A 15,543-nucleotide genomic window follows, 5' to 3' on the forward strand; every position below is an offset into this window, starting at 1 on the left:
CCCCCACCCTGCAGTGTGGGCTGAGGCCAGAGGGTGCTCATAGCACCCAACAGCAGTGATGGGACTCCCCCACCTGGATTCCCTCGGAGATGTTGGCCCCATGGCCTCATCCCCACCTGGACAGCTGCCCTTTCTTGGAGATATCAACCATGGGGTCTCATCCCTGCCAGGCATCTGGGTCCCTTCCTGGTGACATCAACCCTGAGACATCAACACCATGGTCTCATCCCCACCTGGACAACCTGGATCCCTCCCTGGAGTCATCAAATCTGTGGTCTCATCCCTGCCCAGACATCTGGGTCCCTTCCTGAAGATATCGACCCCATGATCTCATCCCTTCCTAGTGAAGGTGACCCTATAATCTTTTTTGCGTCCCCTCTCTGGACACCTGGATTCCTTCCTGGAGACATCAACCACGTGGTCTCACCATTGCCTGGATATCTGGGCCCCTTCCTGGATATTTGGGTCCCTTCCCAGAGACACCAGCCCCGTGGTCTCATCCCTGGCTGGATTTCTGGGTTTGTTTCCAGAGAAGCCGATTGCACAATGTTGACCTCGTTGCCCGTGCAGACGCCTGGGCCCTTTCCTGGAAATCCCAACCCTGTGGCCTCCTCCCCCACCCAGCTGCCTGGGTCCTGCAAAATCCAAACCTGTAGCTCATCCTCATCATCATTTATTGTCCCTCCTGGGAAGGAAGAGGCATAAATTAATGGAGGAAGTGAAGGTTGGGAAGGGTTGTGGTGGCTTCGGGGTGGGGGGTACGGGACACAGGTGGTGGGACACAAGGTAGTGGATGGGATGGGGTTCCATGGTCAGCAATACTCTGAGTAATCTTCCTCCACATAGTTTGCGGGGAACCAGCCAACCTGGGAGAAGAAGGACAGGTTAGGAGAAGAAGGACATGTTGGGAAGAGGACACACAGGGAGAAGGACAACACTTTGGGAGAACAAGGACATGTTGGGAGAAGGTGTGAGGAGCTTGAGGAGAGAGCCTAGGGTGAGGAAGAGGCCATACCCGCCCGTAGATCTCTCCTTTCCACCAGCCGGGGTGACCCTTCTTGCTGAGGACACGAATGACATCACCCTCCCGCAGCGTCAGCTCTGTCCGGTCCCGGGCACAGAAGTCGTAGCGAGCCTTGGCCGAACCGAAGCTGCGCACGGCTCCTGTGGGGAACATGGACATGGATGAGCCTGGGACCCCTCCACCTGGTCCTCATTGCCATTTGCCCCCCCTTGACTGTCCCCTGGTCCTTCCTTCAACCTTGGCCATCGCCATTGATGCGTCCCCCAGTTTGTCCCATTTGGCCCAGTCCCAACCCGTCCCTCTTGGCCGTTCATCCCTCCTCGGGTCATCCCATCACTGATCCATCAACCCTTCTCTTGGCCATCACCAACAACTTGACCCATGACTCAACCCTCTTGTCCCAGATCTTTCATCTTATCCTCCTTGGCCATTTGTCACCCTCGACCCAGCCCATGGCTGCTCCTCTTCCTTGGCCTCAACCATTCCCTTGACCCATCCCTTGGCCACTGCCCTCATCCCATCCCTGTGACTCAGCTGTCCCCCTTCAGTCCATCCTCTTGACTATCACCATCACCTTCATCCTGTCACCACCACCTGATGGGGGGGACCCCACCACTGCCATCCCATCACCTCCATCCCACCACCACCTCCATCTCACCACCACCTCATGGGGAGGGACTCCACCAACGCCATCCCACCACTTCCATCCCATCACCACCTCACGACCACCTGCAATGAAGGTCCCCAGCCCCTCCATCCCACAGCCACCACCTCCAACCTACCCCACCCCACCCCTCAAGTCCTACCAGGTGGTGGGGGACCCGCCCGGCTTTCGGGCTCCTTGAAGGGCAACACAAGTGCCGTGTCAAGCGCTTTGAAGCAATCTTTGAGTGAGTTGCGCTGGTAGAACTCCACCAGCTCCTGTGGACGACGTGGTCAAGACTTGGGGTCACCACCAGCCCCAAACCCTGATGTGGAGGGCACCCAGAGATGTGGGTCAGGGGGACAGAGAAGGGGGCTCCGAAGCTCACCACCAGCCCCTTGAATGCCTTCTTCTCGGTGACACGGTAGAGCCCCTCTGCCGTCATCACCTTGATGTGCTTCACCTCCCCATGGTATCTAGGCAGGAGAACACAGTGTGTGTGTGGGGGCTGAGCCAGGGACCGTGTCCCCCACCTCCTTGTGCCCCCACCACTCTGGAGATGCCCCAGGTCCCTACTTGATGCTGATAGCGAATTCAGCGGTGTCCTTCACCCGTTGTCGCACCAGGAAGGCGCCATCAGAACGGTGCATCAAGAGCTGCTCGGCTTCTCCACGTTCCATGGGACCAGTGTACCTGGGCATTACGGGGTGGAGATCCTGAGCCCCCAAAATGAGCACCCCCTGCCCCTCCCCATGGCAATTTGTGGGGAGTTGAGGCCTATGGGGCAACCTGAATGAAGGATTTTGAGGGGACACCAGGTTGTGGGTCCCCGAGGAAGGGTTTGGGAGGCCCTGGAGGTTATGGGCTGATCACAGGAAGGATGGGGAGCTCAGGAGAAGATGATGGGGGTCCTGATGCCTATGGGACAACACTGAGGAAGGATTTATGGTGGGGCTAGGAAGGATGGAGAGCTCAGGAGAGGATTTGGGGGGAACCCCAGGAAGGATGGGGGACCTCAGGAGGGATTTGGGGGGGGGTCTAGGAGCTATAGGGTGACTGTAGAAAGGGTGGAGGCCAGTAGGAAGTAATCTAGGAGGACTTGGAGGACATACGGTGACCTCAAGAAGGATAGGGGACCCTGGGAAAGGATTTGTGGGGCATGGAGGGCTATGGGGCAAACCTAGGAGGTTAGGAGGTGCATCAGGAAGGATAGAGGGCTTGGAGAAGATCTAGAGGAGCCATGGAGGTTATGGGGTGACCCTGGAGGAGAATTTGAGGTGACACCAGGAGGGATGATGGACCCCAGGAGGGATTTTGGGGTCCCTATGGGCTATGGGGTAAGTACAGGAAGAGTGAAGGCCACCAGGAAAGATCTAGGAGGTCCTGGAGAACATAAGGTGACCCCAGGAAGGATGTGGTGACCTTGGGGGAGGTTTGGGGTGACCCCAGGAAGGATAGTGGCCCCAGAGGAAGTTTGGGGTGTCCCCAGAAGGGTGGTGGTCCCAGGGGATGATTCATGGAGTCGTTTGGGCCACAGGGTGATACTGGGGCAGGACCAGGGAGGTTCCCAAGGGCTATGGGAGTCCAGAGGAGGACTTGGGGTGGCCCAAGGACTCTGGGGGACCCCAACACTGACCAGCGGTAGACAGAGAGATCCGGCAGTGGTACCTGGGGAAGAAAAGCAGAGTTGAGGACCAAGGCGGGCCAGAAGGTGACTCCTGTGAGAGCCCCCATGTCCCACAGAACCTCCCTCCAAATCCCAGAACATTCCAAACATCTTGAGGTCATCAGGGTGGGTGCAAGGGCTCTTGGGGATGTTTTGGGGGCCCCATACTCACACAGATGAAGGGTCTCACGGCAGCACAAGGGAACCAGCCCAGGTCACCGCTGACCACGTTCCTGCCCTGGGGATGAAGGACCATGGGAACATGGGGCTCCTCAAACTCCTCAGGAGGCTGGGAAGGCCCCTGGGGTCCATCTCTATGGTGGAGGTCCAGCCTGGCTGTGGGGATCTGACTCAGCCCCATCATGAGGTTCTGACCCATCCATGGCTCCCCAACTCATCATGGTCTAGGTCATCGTGGCCATTATGGTCTGAGCTCACCCTAGGGGTCCAGCATGGATCTGGGGATCTGCCCATACTGGAGGTCCAACCCAGCATGACCATGGTGGTCTGCCCCATACTTAGGTTCATCTCAGCTTGGCGATGGTGGTCTGTCTCCATAGTAGAGGTCCATCCCATCATGGCTGTGGTGGCCTGTCCCATACTGGAGGTCCCTCCCCGCATCAACATGAGGGTCCCATCCCCACCACAGAGGTCCCGTCCCCACCTGCCACCAGAGCTGCTCAGCCTCGGCCACGGTGACCTCCACGACATCCCCTGGACTGAGGCGCAGGGCAGGACCTAGAGACCCTGGCGGTGGTGGGACGCCGCTGTAGGGCTGGTTCGCCTCCATCTTGGGCAACCCTGTAAGGAGGACACACGGTGTGGGGGTGAAACCAGGCACTGGGGACATGGGCACCCCCTCTGCACCCCAAACACGTGGACCCAGATATCAGGACCTCCACATTGTCCTCACCCAGGTCTCGCTTCTTCTCAGGGCCTGGCCGCTGCGACTTGTTCTGGAGAGCAACAAGACCCCAGTTAGACCCAAGGTGGTGGGGTGTCTATGACACCCCCAGGACCTCCCCACACCCAAATTCGAGGTGTTTAAGCCCATTTTGACCCACTCCACTGTTACCTTCCTCGCGCCAGCAGCTGGATCTGTGGGGTGGAAGAGGGGACACTCATTAGTCCTGCCCTAATTAATGCTTGGTGCTAATTAGGCTCCCATGGGGTTGGGTAAGGGTTGCCCCATAATGCCCAGCTCCACCTAGGCCTGGGCCACCCCCTGAACCCTGGTCCATCAGGGCCACCCCATCCCATCATGCTCTGCTCCATGTTGACCATCTCATATCCCATCACGCCCTGCTTCGTGGTGGCCATCTTGGATCCCACCGTGTCCCACTCCCATCCCACAATTCTCCATTCTCCTACCATCCCACCATCCTCACCCCACCGCCACCCCAAGGTGCCTCTCACCAGCTCCAGCCTTGCCGCAGATCCCCATCCGCCCCAGACACTCCTTGTGCGCGGGGGCCCGGCACCGGCTGCAGCGGTAGCCCTGGTAGAATGTGCCTCTGGGGACACACCAGGGCGTGGAGGGTGATGATCAGCATGGGGGGAACACCCCTCAGCCCACCTACCTTAGCCAACCCAGGACTGACAAATCCCAGATCCACCTGGGCCTTGGGTCAACCCTGTCCTTGACCCAAAAGGTCCTTGGACCGTGTTGGCCTTGATCCCACCAAGATCAACCCATCTCAGTTTTAACCCACCCAGGGACCGATCCACCTAGGCCTTGGTGCGCCCAGGACTCACCTCACACAAACCTCAAGCCACCCTGTTATCCTCCACCCAATCCTTGTCCCTCCTTGGCCTTGGAGCCACTCAGGGCTCAACCCATCAGCTCTTTGACCCACTTAAGCATCAACCTACCCAAGACTTGACCCACATTGGCCTTGGCTTGCCCAAGACTCAACCTACTCAATCGACCACCTCATATCTTGACCCACTCAAAGCTTGACCCACCTTGGCCTCAACTCACTGAAGGGCTTGGCCTATCAAGACCTCAGCCCACCTCCGATCACTTACCTAGGGCCTCTCCCTCTCCCAAAGCCCCCCAGCCCCATCTCCCAGGTCAACCTCTCTCATCTCCCAGGGTAGTGGGGGACGTAATTTTGGGGTCCTACCTCAACAACATCTGGCAGGCCCTGCAGGATGTGGTGTCCTCGAAGGAGAACATCTGGAAGTCATGCCCATCAGCCAAGGCATGCTCAGGGAAGATGTTGGATCTGGCAAGAGATGGAGAGACCTGGGTCTGTTGGGGACAAATTGGCCTCCCCTGGGCCACTGAGCCCTCAGCTGGGGAAGTCCCCCCAGCCCAGAGTGGAGGGGCACCTACAGGGCCATCTCAAACTGCTCCAGCCACTTCTTCTTCAGCTCACGGGTCTTGAAGAAGAGCTCGTATCCCTGCAACCCAGCTGTGTCGATGAGCAGGAAGGTGTGGGTCCACTGTGGATATGAGTGGGGCTCAGTAGTGCCAACGAACCTGGGTTCATTGTCACCCAAACACCTGGGGCCACTGGGGACCTCATTCCTGAGGCCATCAGGCTTCAGTGGGTCCACCAAGGACCTGGATACTTGGATCCACCAGGGGCCCGGATGCTGGGATCCACCAGACCTAGATGCCTGGGTTCACTGGGAAGAGGACACCTGAAGCCACAGGGAACCAGACATAGGAGTCCACCAGCCTTCTGTAGGCCCACCATGGAACTGAGTCCAGGAGACATGGATGCTTGGGACCACCAGGGACCCAGACACCTGGGTTCATTGGGAACCAAACACGTGGGTCCTAGGGTACCTTCTTGCCATCACGGGGGCCGATGTCACCATCCCGCAGTTGGTGGCTTTGCAGGTACACAACGTCTTTGGCCTCATAGGAGTCCCCACGACGCTTGCAGATGATCAGGGCCTTGTCCAGGAGGAACCCGTACCTGGGAAAGGGATGGGGGTGTCACTGGGTTCCCAAGGCCGTCACACACCTTGGTGTGTCTCCACCACAGCCCTGGAGTGGCCGCTGCTCTGCCACCTGCTCTGTGACAAGGATGTCCCCAAGGTGTCCCTGTGTACACATCCTTATGTTCCTGTGGGTGTCCCCACGTGCCCGTGATGCTCCTGTGGTGTTCCCATCTCCCTGTGGGTCTCCTTGTGGTGTCTCCATATCCCCTTGATGTGTCCCCACATCCCTCTGGTGTCTCCCAGTGCCTCCATGATGTTCCCATGATGTCCCTGTGGTGTTCCCACATCCCCATGGGTGTCCCTGCAGTCTCTCCTTAGATGTCCCCATGTCCTTGTGGTGCTCCCAGGTCCCCATTGGTGTGCTTGTGGTGTCCCCATGGATGTCCCCATGTTCCTGTGGTGTTCCCAGGTCCCCGCGCTGTCCCTCACCCTGTCCTACCTGTCCACCTTGGAGCGCCGCTCGGTGCTGGAGACCTTCAGCTCCCCGTCGATCTTGGGGCGCCCAAACTGCGCCAGGGACTGTGGCTGGATTGACGTTGGTGAGGATGGGGGGTGGTCACACGGGGGGGGACATTGGGGGACAGTGGAGAGGGGCACACGGTGGGGGGGGTTGGGCATCTCAGGAGGGTATGTGGGGGTCTCCGCTTTGTTGTGGAGGCAGAGATGGAGGCTTGGGGAGATAGAGGAGGGGTTTGGGGTGCAGGGGGGGCAGTTTGGGAGGGGTCTGGGAGGTTTGAGGGGGCCAGGAGGGTTTGGGGGGGGTCAGGGGTGTTTGAGGGGACAGGTTGGGTTTGGGGTTTAAGAGGGGTTGGGGGGCTCTGATGGGGGCTTGGGGAGGTCCTGGGGGTCCCCACGTTGTCGTGGAGGCAGAGTTGGAGGCCTGAGAAGATTGGGGAGGGGTTTGGGTTGCACAGGGGCAGTTTGGGGGGGTCAAGGGGTTTGCGGAGCTCAGGTTGGGTTTAGGGGTGGTCGGGGGTCCCAGGTTGGGATTGGGGGGGATCAGGGGCAGTTTGAGGGTCTCAGGAGGGTTGGGGGGGGGTCCTGTGACTCCCCACATTGTTGTGGAGGCAGAGCTGGAGGCTCAAGAAGATTGGGGAGGGTTTTGGGGTGCAGGGGGGTGAGGGGAAGTTTGGGGGTGTCTGGTGCGGTCTGGGGGGGGTCAGGGGAGACTTGGAGGGTCAGGTTGGGTTTTGGGGTGCCAGGAAGGTTGGGGGGGTCATGGGAGTGCCCACTTTGTTGTGGAGGCAGAACTGGAGGCTCAGGATGATTGGGGAGGGTTTTGGGGTGCAGGGGGAGCTGTGGGGCAGTCGGGGGTGGGTGGGGTTTTGAGGGAGTCCCTGGGGAGGCTGGGGGGTCAGAGGGGTTTGGGGGGCCCCCCACCATGTTGTGGAGGCAGAGCTGGATGCTTGTGAGCTGCTTGAGGGTCTCGTTGTCCCGTTTGACCTCATTCACACACTGCGCCAAGTCCTGGGGGGGTGTGGGCAGTGGTCAGTGCCCCCCATTGACCCCCAATGGCCCCCCAAGACCCCCCCAAGACCTCCAGGAGCCCCTCCCCCAACTCCCCACGACCACATAGAAACCACTGAGAGCCCCCAAGTCCTTCAGGAACCCCCCCCCAAGACCCTCAGGAACCTGCCAAGAACCACTCCAAGGCCCACCAGGATTTCTCAAGATGTCCCAGAACCCACTGGGAGCTCCCCAAGACCCCCAGGACCACTCCATCCCCCCCGAACCCCCCAAAACTTCTCCAAGGCCTCCTAGGTCCCCCCTGTCCTCCAGAACCCCCCAGTCCCATCCAGGATCTCCCATATCCCCCCAGGACCACCAGGAGTCCCCAAAGATCCCCTCTAGATGCCCTCGAGACCCCCAGGAGCCGCTCCCCCAAGACCCCTCAAGACCTGCAGGAGCCCCAGGAGCCCCCCAAGACCCCTCCAGAACCCTCTCCAAGACCCCTCCACAAACCCCTCCAGACCCTTCCAAGACATCCAGGACCCAAACCCACCCTCATGGCATCCAGCGCCGCTCGCAGCCGCTCCCTCTCAGCCGGGTCGGGGGTCAACTTCACCAGCTCCTGGGGGGCAGCATCAGGGGTGCCCATGGGGCCCAGAGGTGCCCCAGGGGACCCAGGTGTGCTCAAGGGACCCAGGATGGACCCTAGGGGACCCAGGTGTGCTCAGGGCACTCAGGCTGGATCCGAGAAACCCAGGCATCCCCCAAGGGACCCAGATATGCCAAGGGGGCCAGGTGTCCACCAAGCATCCCAGATGTGCTCAGGGGACCCAGGAGCATCCCAGGGTTCCCAAATGTGCTAAAGGGACCTAGAGGTACTCTGTGGGGCCCTTCAGGGACCCAGAGGTTCTCAGGAGAACCAGGATGGGCTCAAGGGACCCAGGATGGATCCAGGGGACCCACACAGTCCCCTCATCCCCACAGGACCCAAATGTTCCCCCTCCCTCTCCAAGGAATCCATGTGTGCCCCAAGAGACCCAGGAGTGCCCCAGAAGGACCAAGTGTCTCCCTCCATCCCCAAGGGACCCAGATGTTCCTCCTCCCTCCCCAAGGGACTCAGGTGCCTCCCAAGGGAGCCAGAAGTGCCGCAGGGGATCCAGGCCTCTCCCAGGGGACCCAGATGTTCCTCCTCCCTCCCTGAGGGTCCCAGATGTACCCCAAGGGACCTAGCTGTCCAAGGGACCTGCATGTTCCCTCATCCCCAAGGGACCCAAGTATCCCCCTCCATCCCCAGAGGATCCAGCTGTGCCCTGGAAGACCCAGGTGTTCCCTTAGCCATCAGACCTGGAGCAGGAGGTGGTACTTGAGCACCCGCTGCATGGGCACCATCAGGAGGTCCCTCAGGGAGAAGCGCCCATTGTTGGCTCGTTGGGAGCACTCCTAGGGGTCACAGGGGGTCGTGAGGGTCATAGGGGGTCGCAGGGGGTCATGGGAGGTTGCTCGGGTCATGGGGGTCATTGGGGTCATGGGGATTGGGAGGGTCTGGAGGACATAGTGGTCACAGTGGGACTGGAGGGGTTAAAGGGGTTATGGGGACAATGGCAAAGGTCATAAGGGATGGGGGAGACATTGGGGGTCTCAGGGGGTCTGGGAGGGTTCCAGGGAGACTTGGGGGTCCCAGGGTGGGTCATGGTGTCCCATGGAGGGGAACCAGGTGTCCAGACACACCTGCACCTTCAAACAGGGGTTGTGGGTGGAGGTTCTGTGAGGGTTTGGGACATTGTGGGGTTCAAGTTGGGAGAACAGGGAGGGGACCCCGGTGTCCGGACCCACCTGGAGCTTCATGCGGAGGTCCGTGTTGGTTGAAAGCTGGTCGAGGCGCCGGGTGGCTGCTTCCACCTGGCTGCAGTAGCGGCCATAAAGCAGGAACCTGCAGGATGGAAACCACCCAAATCCACCCAAAATGGGGCTGGGATCTGCCCCAGACTGAACCAAGACCAGAGCAGACACCGAATAGAGCCAAAACGGTCCTTGTACCCAGAATTGTACCCAGAATGGAGTTGGCCCCAAAATAGACAGGATTGTAGATGACTTCAAACCCCCAAAGGACAGAATTGACCCAAAATGCAGCTGAAATTTGACCAAAAATAGACCTGAAGTGGGTGGAATTGGACCCAAAAGAGACCTGAAGTTGGACTTGAAATGGGTGAAATTGGACCAAAAAGAGACCTGAAGTTGAACTTGAAGCTGATGGAATTGGACCCAAAATGGCCATGAAGTTACAGCAAACCCAGATGGAGCTGGATCCCAACCCAGACCTGAAATGGACCCTGGCTGCCCCCAAATGGACCCGTTATTGGCCCAAAATGAACCCTGAATTCCACCCATTGGACCCAGCACCCCCATAATGCCCCCCCTTGTCCCTCCCTGGCCCCCAATGTCCCCCATCGCCCCCAGGGCCCCACTTGCCCCCCAATACTCCACGTTGACCCCCAAGGCCCCCATTGCTCCTAGGACCCCCCCTAATGCTCCCCATTGCCCCCAGTGACCCCCACTAACCTCATGGCCTCCCCTACTGGCCCCATTGCCCCCAGTGCTCCACATTGCCCCCCATTGACCCCTATTGCCCTACACTGATCCCCCAATGCCCCCCCCATTGCCCCCATTGCTCCCAGGAACCCCCAGTTCCCCCCTAGGACCCCATTGCCCCCCACTGACCCCTACTGACCCCAACAACTCCTCCCATTGCTCCCTCATTGACCCTAGGACCCCCCTGCGTTGCCTCCCAATTCCCACATTGACCCCCCAGGACTCCCCCCCGTGCCCCCCAGTGCCCCTCATTGACCTCCAATGACCCCATTGCCCCCCATTGACTCTAGGACACCCCCAAACCCCTCCAGCCCCCCGCACTCTCCCCCCGCAGCCCTCACCTCTCCTTGTAGGCGAGGAAGAGGGGGGGCAGCCCCCGCGCCCCCCCCGCGCCCCCCAGCGCCCCCTGAAGCTCCACCAGGAAGAGTCGGTGCAGCTGCAGCAGCTCCTGGGGGTGGGGGGTTACTGGGAGCACTGGGAGAGCTACTGGGAGCACTGGGAGGGGTTACTGGGGGATGTACAGTTACTGGGAACACTGGGAAGGGTTACTGGGAGAACTCGGAGGGGCTGCCGGGAGCACTGAGGATACTGAGGGGTTACTGGGTACACTGGGACAGCTACTGAAAGAACTCAGGGGGTTACTGGGGGATATGCAGTTACTGGGAGCACTGGGAGGGGTCACTAGGAGCACTGGGGATACCCAGGTGTTACTGGGAGCACTGGGACAGCTACTGGGAGAACTGGGAGGGGTTACTAGGGAACTGGGAAGGGTTACTGGCAGCACTGGGAGGGATTCCTTGGGGATGTACAGTTACTGAGAACACTGAGAGGGGTGACTGGGAGCACTAGGAGGGGTGACTAGGAGCACTGGGAGGGGTGACTGGGAGCACTGGGAGGGGTGACTGGGAGCACTGGGTCACCTCGATGTTGATGAAGATGCTCTCCAGGTCCTGGGGCTGCAGGAAGTGCCGCAGAGGCCGCATGAAGTGCTGTGGGTACGGGGGTTACTGGGAGCACTGGGAGGGGGCACTAGGGACATCGGGGAAACATGTCCCACTGCCCCGCGTCCCTGTGTCCCCTGCCATCTTCATCGCTATCTCCATCCATGTCCTCCATGTCAACAATGTCCCCCTTGTCCCCAATGTCCCCCCATTCCCCATATTCCCCCATGTCCCTCCATGCCCCTAATGTCCCCCTTGTCCCCCTTGTAATAATGCCCCCTCCCATAACCCCTCATGTCCCCAGCATCCCTCATGTCCCCAATGTCCCCCCTTGGTCCCCCATTCCCCGTATTCCCCCATGTCCCACCGTGTCCCCAATGTCCCACCTTGTCCTCCTTTTCCCTTGTGTCCCCAGTGTCCCCATCCCACCTGGCAGATGGACTCGAGGGTCTCCGTGTACCTCTCCTCCGTCTGCCTCAGCTCCTGGAGGCAGCAGATCCTCCGGTCCAGCTCCACCTTCTGTGGGGACAGGGACACCAGTGGCAGGGGGCACCCAGACACTGGGGGGACACAGACATTGGGGTGGAGGGGTACACCCAGACATGGAGAGGGACCCAGAAATAGAGGGGGAGACTCAGACATAGAGGGGGACACAGACACTGGGGGGGGTCCCCACCATGGCTGGTGGGGCCTCCCCCCTCATGAGGTCCTCGTAGATGTCATCGCCATCATCCCCTTCGGTCTCGACGCAGTCGTAGAGGTCATCGTCCTCCTCTGCCGTGTCACTGCGTGGGGACAGCCCGGTCCCCCCTGCACCCCAAAACCCCCCAGGTCTCCCCCCACCCCCAAATCCCCCCAGGTTCTCCTCAAACCCCCCTGGCACCCCTTTAATACCCTGCCAGGACCTCCTAATGACCCCCCCAGTGCCTCTCCAGTCCACCCCACCCCCTCCAGGGCTCCTCTGACACCCCAATACCCCTTAAATACCCTCAATCCCCCTCCATTAGCCCCCTGGTAGCCCTCTAATACCCTTGATAGCCCTTAACTGGCCCCCATTACCTCAGGTACCCCTTGATTGTCCCCCAGGTACACCTCTGATAACCTTGACACCCCTCAATTGCCCCTCAATGTCCCAGGTACCCCTCTAATCCCATTGATACACCTTATATCCCTCTATTGCCCCTCAGGTACCCTTGTAATGACCTTGATACCCCTCTATTGCCCCTCAATATCTCTCATACCCCTCAATTTTCCCCCAATATCCTTCTCTTGCCCCACAATACCCCCCAAGTACCCCTCTAACACCCTTAATACCCCTCTATTTCCCCCACCATACACCATCGTACCCCTCTATTTCCCCCCAATACCCCCTGGCACCCCTCTGATACCTCCAAATCCCCCTTGATATCCCTTATTAACCTTTTACACATCCAGGTACTCATCTAATACCCCTGGTACACCCCTGACACCCCTTAATACTCCCCTCATGACCCCAAATACCCCCCTACTGACCCGTAATACCCACCTAAGATCCCCCTATGCCCCCCAATGCCCCCTATCTCCCCAATATCCCCCCAATATCTCTTGGTACCTCCTCCCCCCACCCCCCAGTACTGCTCAGCCACCCCCTAAATACCACCAGTACCCCCCCTAATGCCCCAGTATCCCCCAGTTCCCCCAGCATCCCCCCAGTTCATCCCAATACTCCCCCAGTCCCCCCCCAATGCCCCCCTAAGGCTCCCTGGCAACCCCCAATACCTCCCTGCCACTCCCTCCCCACTCCCCCCCCCCCCCCGCCGCCTTACTCGATGAGGTCCGAGAGGCCGCTGTAGATATCATCATCCCCCACGCATTCCTCGGTTGGGAAGGGCCTGGAGGGGCAAAACCAGCCTGGATGCCTGAATCTTTGGGGGATCCTTTGAGGACCAGGCACCTGTGTCCTTTGGGGACCAAACATCTGGGTCCCTTGGGGACAAGAAAGCTGGGTCCCTCAGGGACTGGACAACTGGGTACCTTGAGGATCAAACATCTGGATCCCTTGGGGACCAGACATCTGGGTACCTCAGGGTCTGAACACCTGGGTCCCTTGGGGTTTGGACATCTGTGTCCTTGAGGACCGAACACCTGGGTCACTTGCACTCACTTGAAGCCTTTGCTCTGGGCAATGGGGGTCCAGGAGAGTGTCGAGAGGGTGTCAATCACCTGGGGACAGACAGGGGACATTGAGAGGGAGAGGTGGGAGCTGGCATCACCCTCCAAGTCTGACCTGGCTGCCTGGGTCCCACCTTGCCGAAATCCTGGACATCGAAGAGGTCAAAGGCGCTGAAGAGCCGGTGCTTGGGGAGCCCAAACTTGTCAGCGCAGGCAGTCAGGAAGGTGCGGATGTTCCTCAGGCACAGGAACTGTTGTGGCACCGTCACCATCATCATCAACCCATTAGCATCCCCACTGTCACCATCACCATGTTTGTCACCACCACTGTTACTGTCACCACCATTGTCCCCATCATCATTGCCACCACCCCACTGTCACCACCCTCATTCCCAACAGCCCTGTCATTGTCACCATCACCCCCACTTTCACCATCCATTACCACCATCACCCCTACTGTCACCATCACCATAAATGCCACTGGCACCAGCATCCCCACCGTCATCCCCACTGTCACTACTGTTGTCCCCATCATCACTGCCATCACCTTCATTCTCACCAGCCCTGTCACTGTCATCATCATCCCCAATGTCACCATCATCCCCAGCAGCAACAACCCCACCAGTTGCTCCACCCTGGAGCAGTTTCGCCTCTAACTGGTATTGACCACCACCCCAGCGGGGTATTTGCCTCTCGTCGCACCTGTGACATCTGGGGACGAGGACAGATGTCACGGGGGGGCACGGCACGGGGCAGGAGGGCATTGAGGAGGTGGCAGAGCAGCACCCCATCCCTCAGCGCCTGCGCCAGGTCCCACACTTGTCCTTCAGGGCTGCTTGCCCGGTGCCCTGCAGGCAGCACCCGCGCAGCCACCAGCCAGTGGGCACATTGCCTCCACACTTCCATGGTGCCTTCTGGTCGGGTGAGCCAACGGGGATGAGATCCTGGTGGGATGGTGTCTACTGCAGGAGCTGATAGAGATGAGGTCCTGCTGGGATCTTGTCTGGGGAGGAGCCAGTGGAGACGGGGTCCTGTTGGGGTGGTGTCTACTGGATGGCCCTGGTGGGACCACACCTGAGGAGGAGATGATGGAGACGAGATCCAGATGAAACCACTTCTAGAGAGGAGTTGATTGGGATGATGTCCTGGTGAGATTGCTCCTGGGGAGGAGCTGATGGAGATAAGGCCCTGATGGGATCACTTCTGAGGAGGAGTCGATGGAGAAAATAAGCCCTGGTGGTATGTCTTCTGTGGAGTAGCCAGCGGAGATGGGTCTTGGTAGCAGCACTTCCAGGGAGGAGAAGCAGAAGGTGAGGTCCTTCAACGCAGCCACATCTGATGAGGTTCTGACAGCAGTGAGGCCTTGGTGGGACCACGTTCGATGAGGAACTGATGGAGATGAGGCCTTGTTGGGATGTCTTCTGCTGAGGAACTGATGGAGATGAGACGTTGACCGCTTCTGGGGAGTCTCCTATAGCAACAGGGGGTTTTCCTCCTCCAGGAACCACCACGTCTGGGAAGGAGTCGGTGGCAATGGGGCCCCACGGCGCAGCCGTTGATGATGAGAAGCAGTTGGTGTTGGTCTCCTTCCCATCCAGAGAAGTCCAGATGGCGATGGGCTCCTTCCCCCAGTGGGTCCACGTCTAGGGAGGGTCTAGTGGCCTCGGGGACCCCTAATGTGGGCAGGAGTGGTGATGGGGCCCAGCTGGGCCTGGGGGTTTGTGGGGTGCCGGAAGCCAACGGTGGCTGCGCCTGCGCCCTGGGTGCCGCGGGGGCCAATGGGAACGGTGCTGCAGCACCCGGATGCTGAGGTCCTTCCCACCACAGCATCTGTGGCCGGGGAGGAGCTGCCAACCCTGGGGGCCCCATGTGGTTGTGGCCTCTGGCGGTGGTGGGAACGGGGGGATCCACGGTGGGGAGATCCAGGCTTCCGGGACCCACGGTGGGAGGATTCAGGCGTTCAGGGTCTGCACCCACTCCAAAGGTCTCACGAGGGATCCAGGTGGCCGGAATCTATCAAGGGCCTCAGGGGGACCCAGGTGTCTGGTTCCTATCAAGGGCCTCAGCGGGACCCAGGTGTCTGGTTCCTATCAAGGGTCCCAGAACGGACACGGATGTCAGAGGT

General features: G+C 59.7%; 1 protein-coding gene across 2 annotated transcripts; it reads right to left on the reverse strand.

The window, feature by feature from the left end:
- Positions 1-683: 683 nt before the first annotated feature.
- Positions 684-15,160, reverse strand: VAV1 (vav guanine nucleotide exchange factor 1). Of its 2 annotated transcripts, none has more exons than XM_069881590.1 (27): positions 14,121-15,160; positions 13,553-13,669; positions 13,411-13,469; positions 13,073-13,138; positions 11,944-12,052; positions 11,697-11,786; positions 11,247-11,315; positions 10,668-10,774; positions 9,571-9,667; positions 9,082-9,177; positions 8,291-8,359; positions 7,669-7,755; positions 6,728-6,813; positions 6,131-6,263; positions 5,672-5,781; positions 5,460-5,561; positions 4,750-4,847; positions 4,409-4,431; positions 4,247-4,289; positions 3,998-4,134; positions 3,506-3,571; positions 3,304-3,335; positions 2,244-2,360; positions 2,056-2,143; positions 1,831-1,942; positions 1,016-1,164; positions 684-866 (listed from the first exon to the last, which is right to left on the reverse strand). In XM_069881590.1, the coding sequence occupies exons 1-27, from the start codon at positions 14,322-14,324 to the stop codon at positions 813-815; spliced, it is 2,520 nt and encodes an 839-aa protein (XP_069737691.1). In that variant the 5' UTR covers positions 14,325-15,160; the 3' UTR covers positions 684-812. The 2 variants fall into 2 exon arrangements, with proteins under 2 accessions (XP_069737691.1, XP_069737690.1); XM_069881589.1 differs by having other exon boundaries at positions 1,831-1,945; positions 14,121-15,159.
- Between the last annotated feature and the right edge of the window lie 383 nt (positions 15,161-15,543).

The sequence above is a fragment of the Phaenicophaeus curvirostris genome, unplaced genomic scaffold, assembly GCF_032191515.1.
Source record: "Phaenicophaeus curvirostris isolate KB17595 unplaced genomic scaffold, BPBGC_Pcur_1.0 scaffold_51, whole genome shotgun sequence".
In the NCBI taxonomy this organism is placed as follows: Eukaryota; Metazoa; Chordata; class Aves; order Cuculiformes; family Cuculidae; genus Phaenicophaeus; species Phaenicophaeus curvirostris.

Bases quoted from the DNA above. Each gene is read 5' to 3' on its own strand.
- VAV1 (XM_069881589.1), bottom strand. From the start codon at position 14,324: ATGGAAGTGTGGAGGCAATGTGCCCACTGGCTGGTGGCTGCGCGGGTG. The intron at 7,756-8,290 runs GTGGGTTTGGGT...ACACCCCCCCAG, and splicing joins CGGCGCTGGATGCCATGAGG to GACTTGGCGCAGTGTGTGAA. The intron at 6,264-6,727 runs GTAGGACAGGGT...TCCCTTTCCCAG, and splicing joins CGGCGCTCCAAGGTGGACAG to GTACGGGTTCCTCCTGGACA.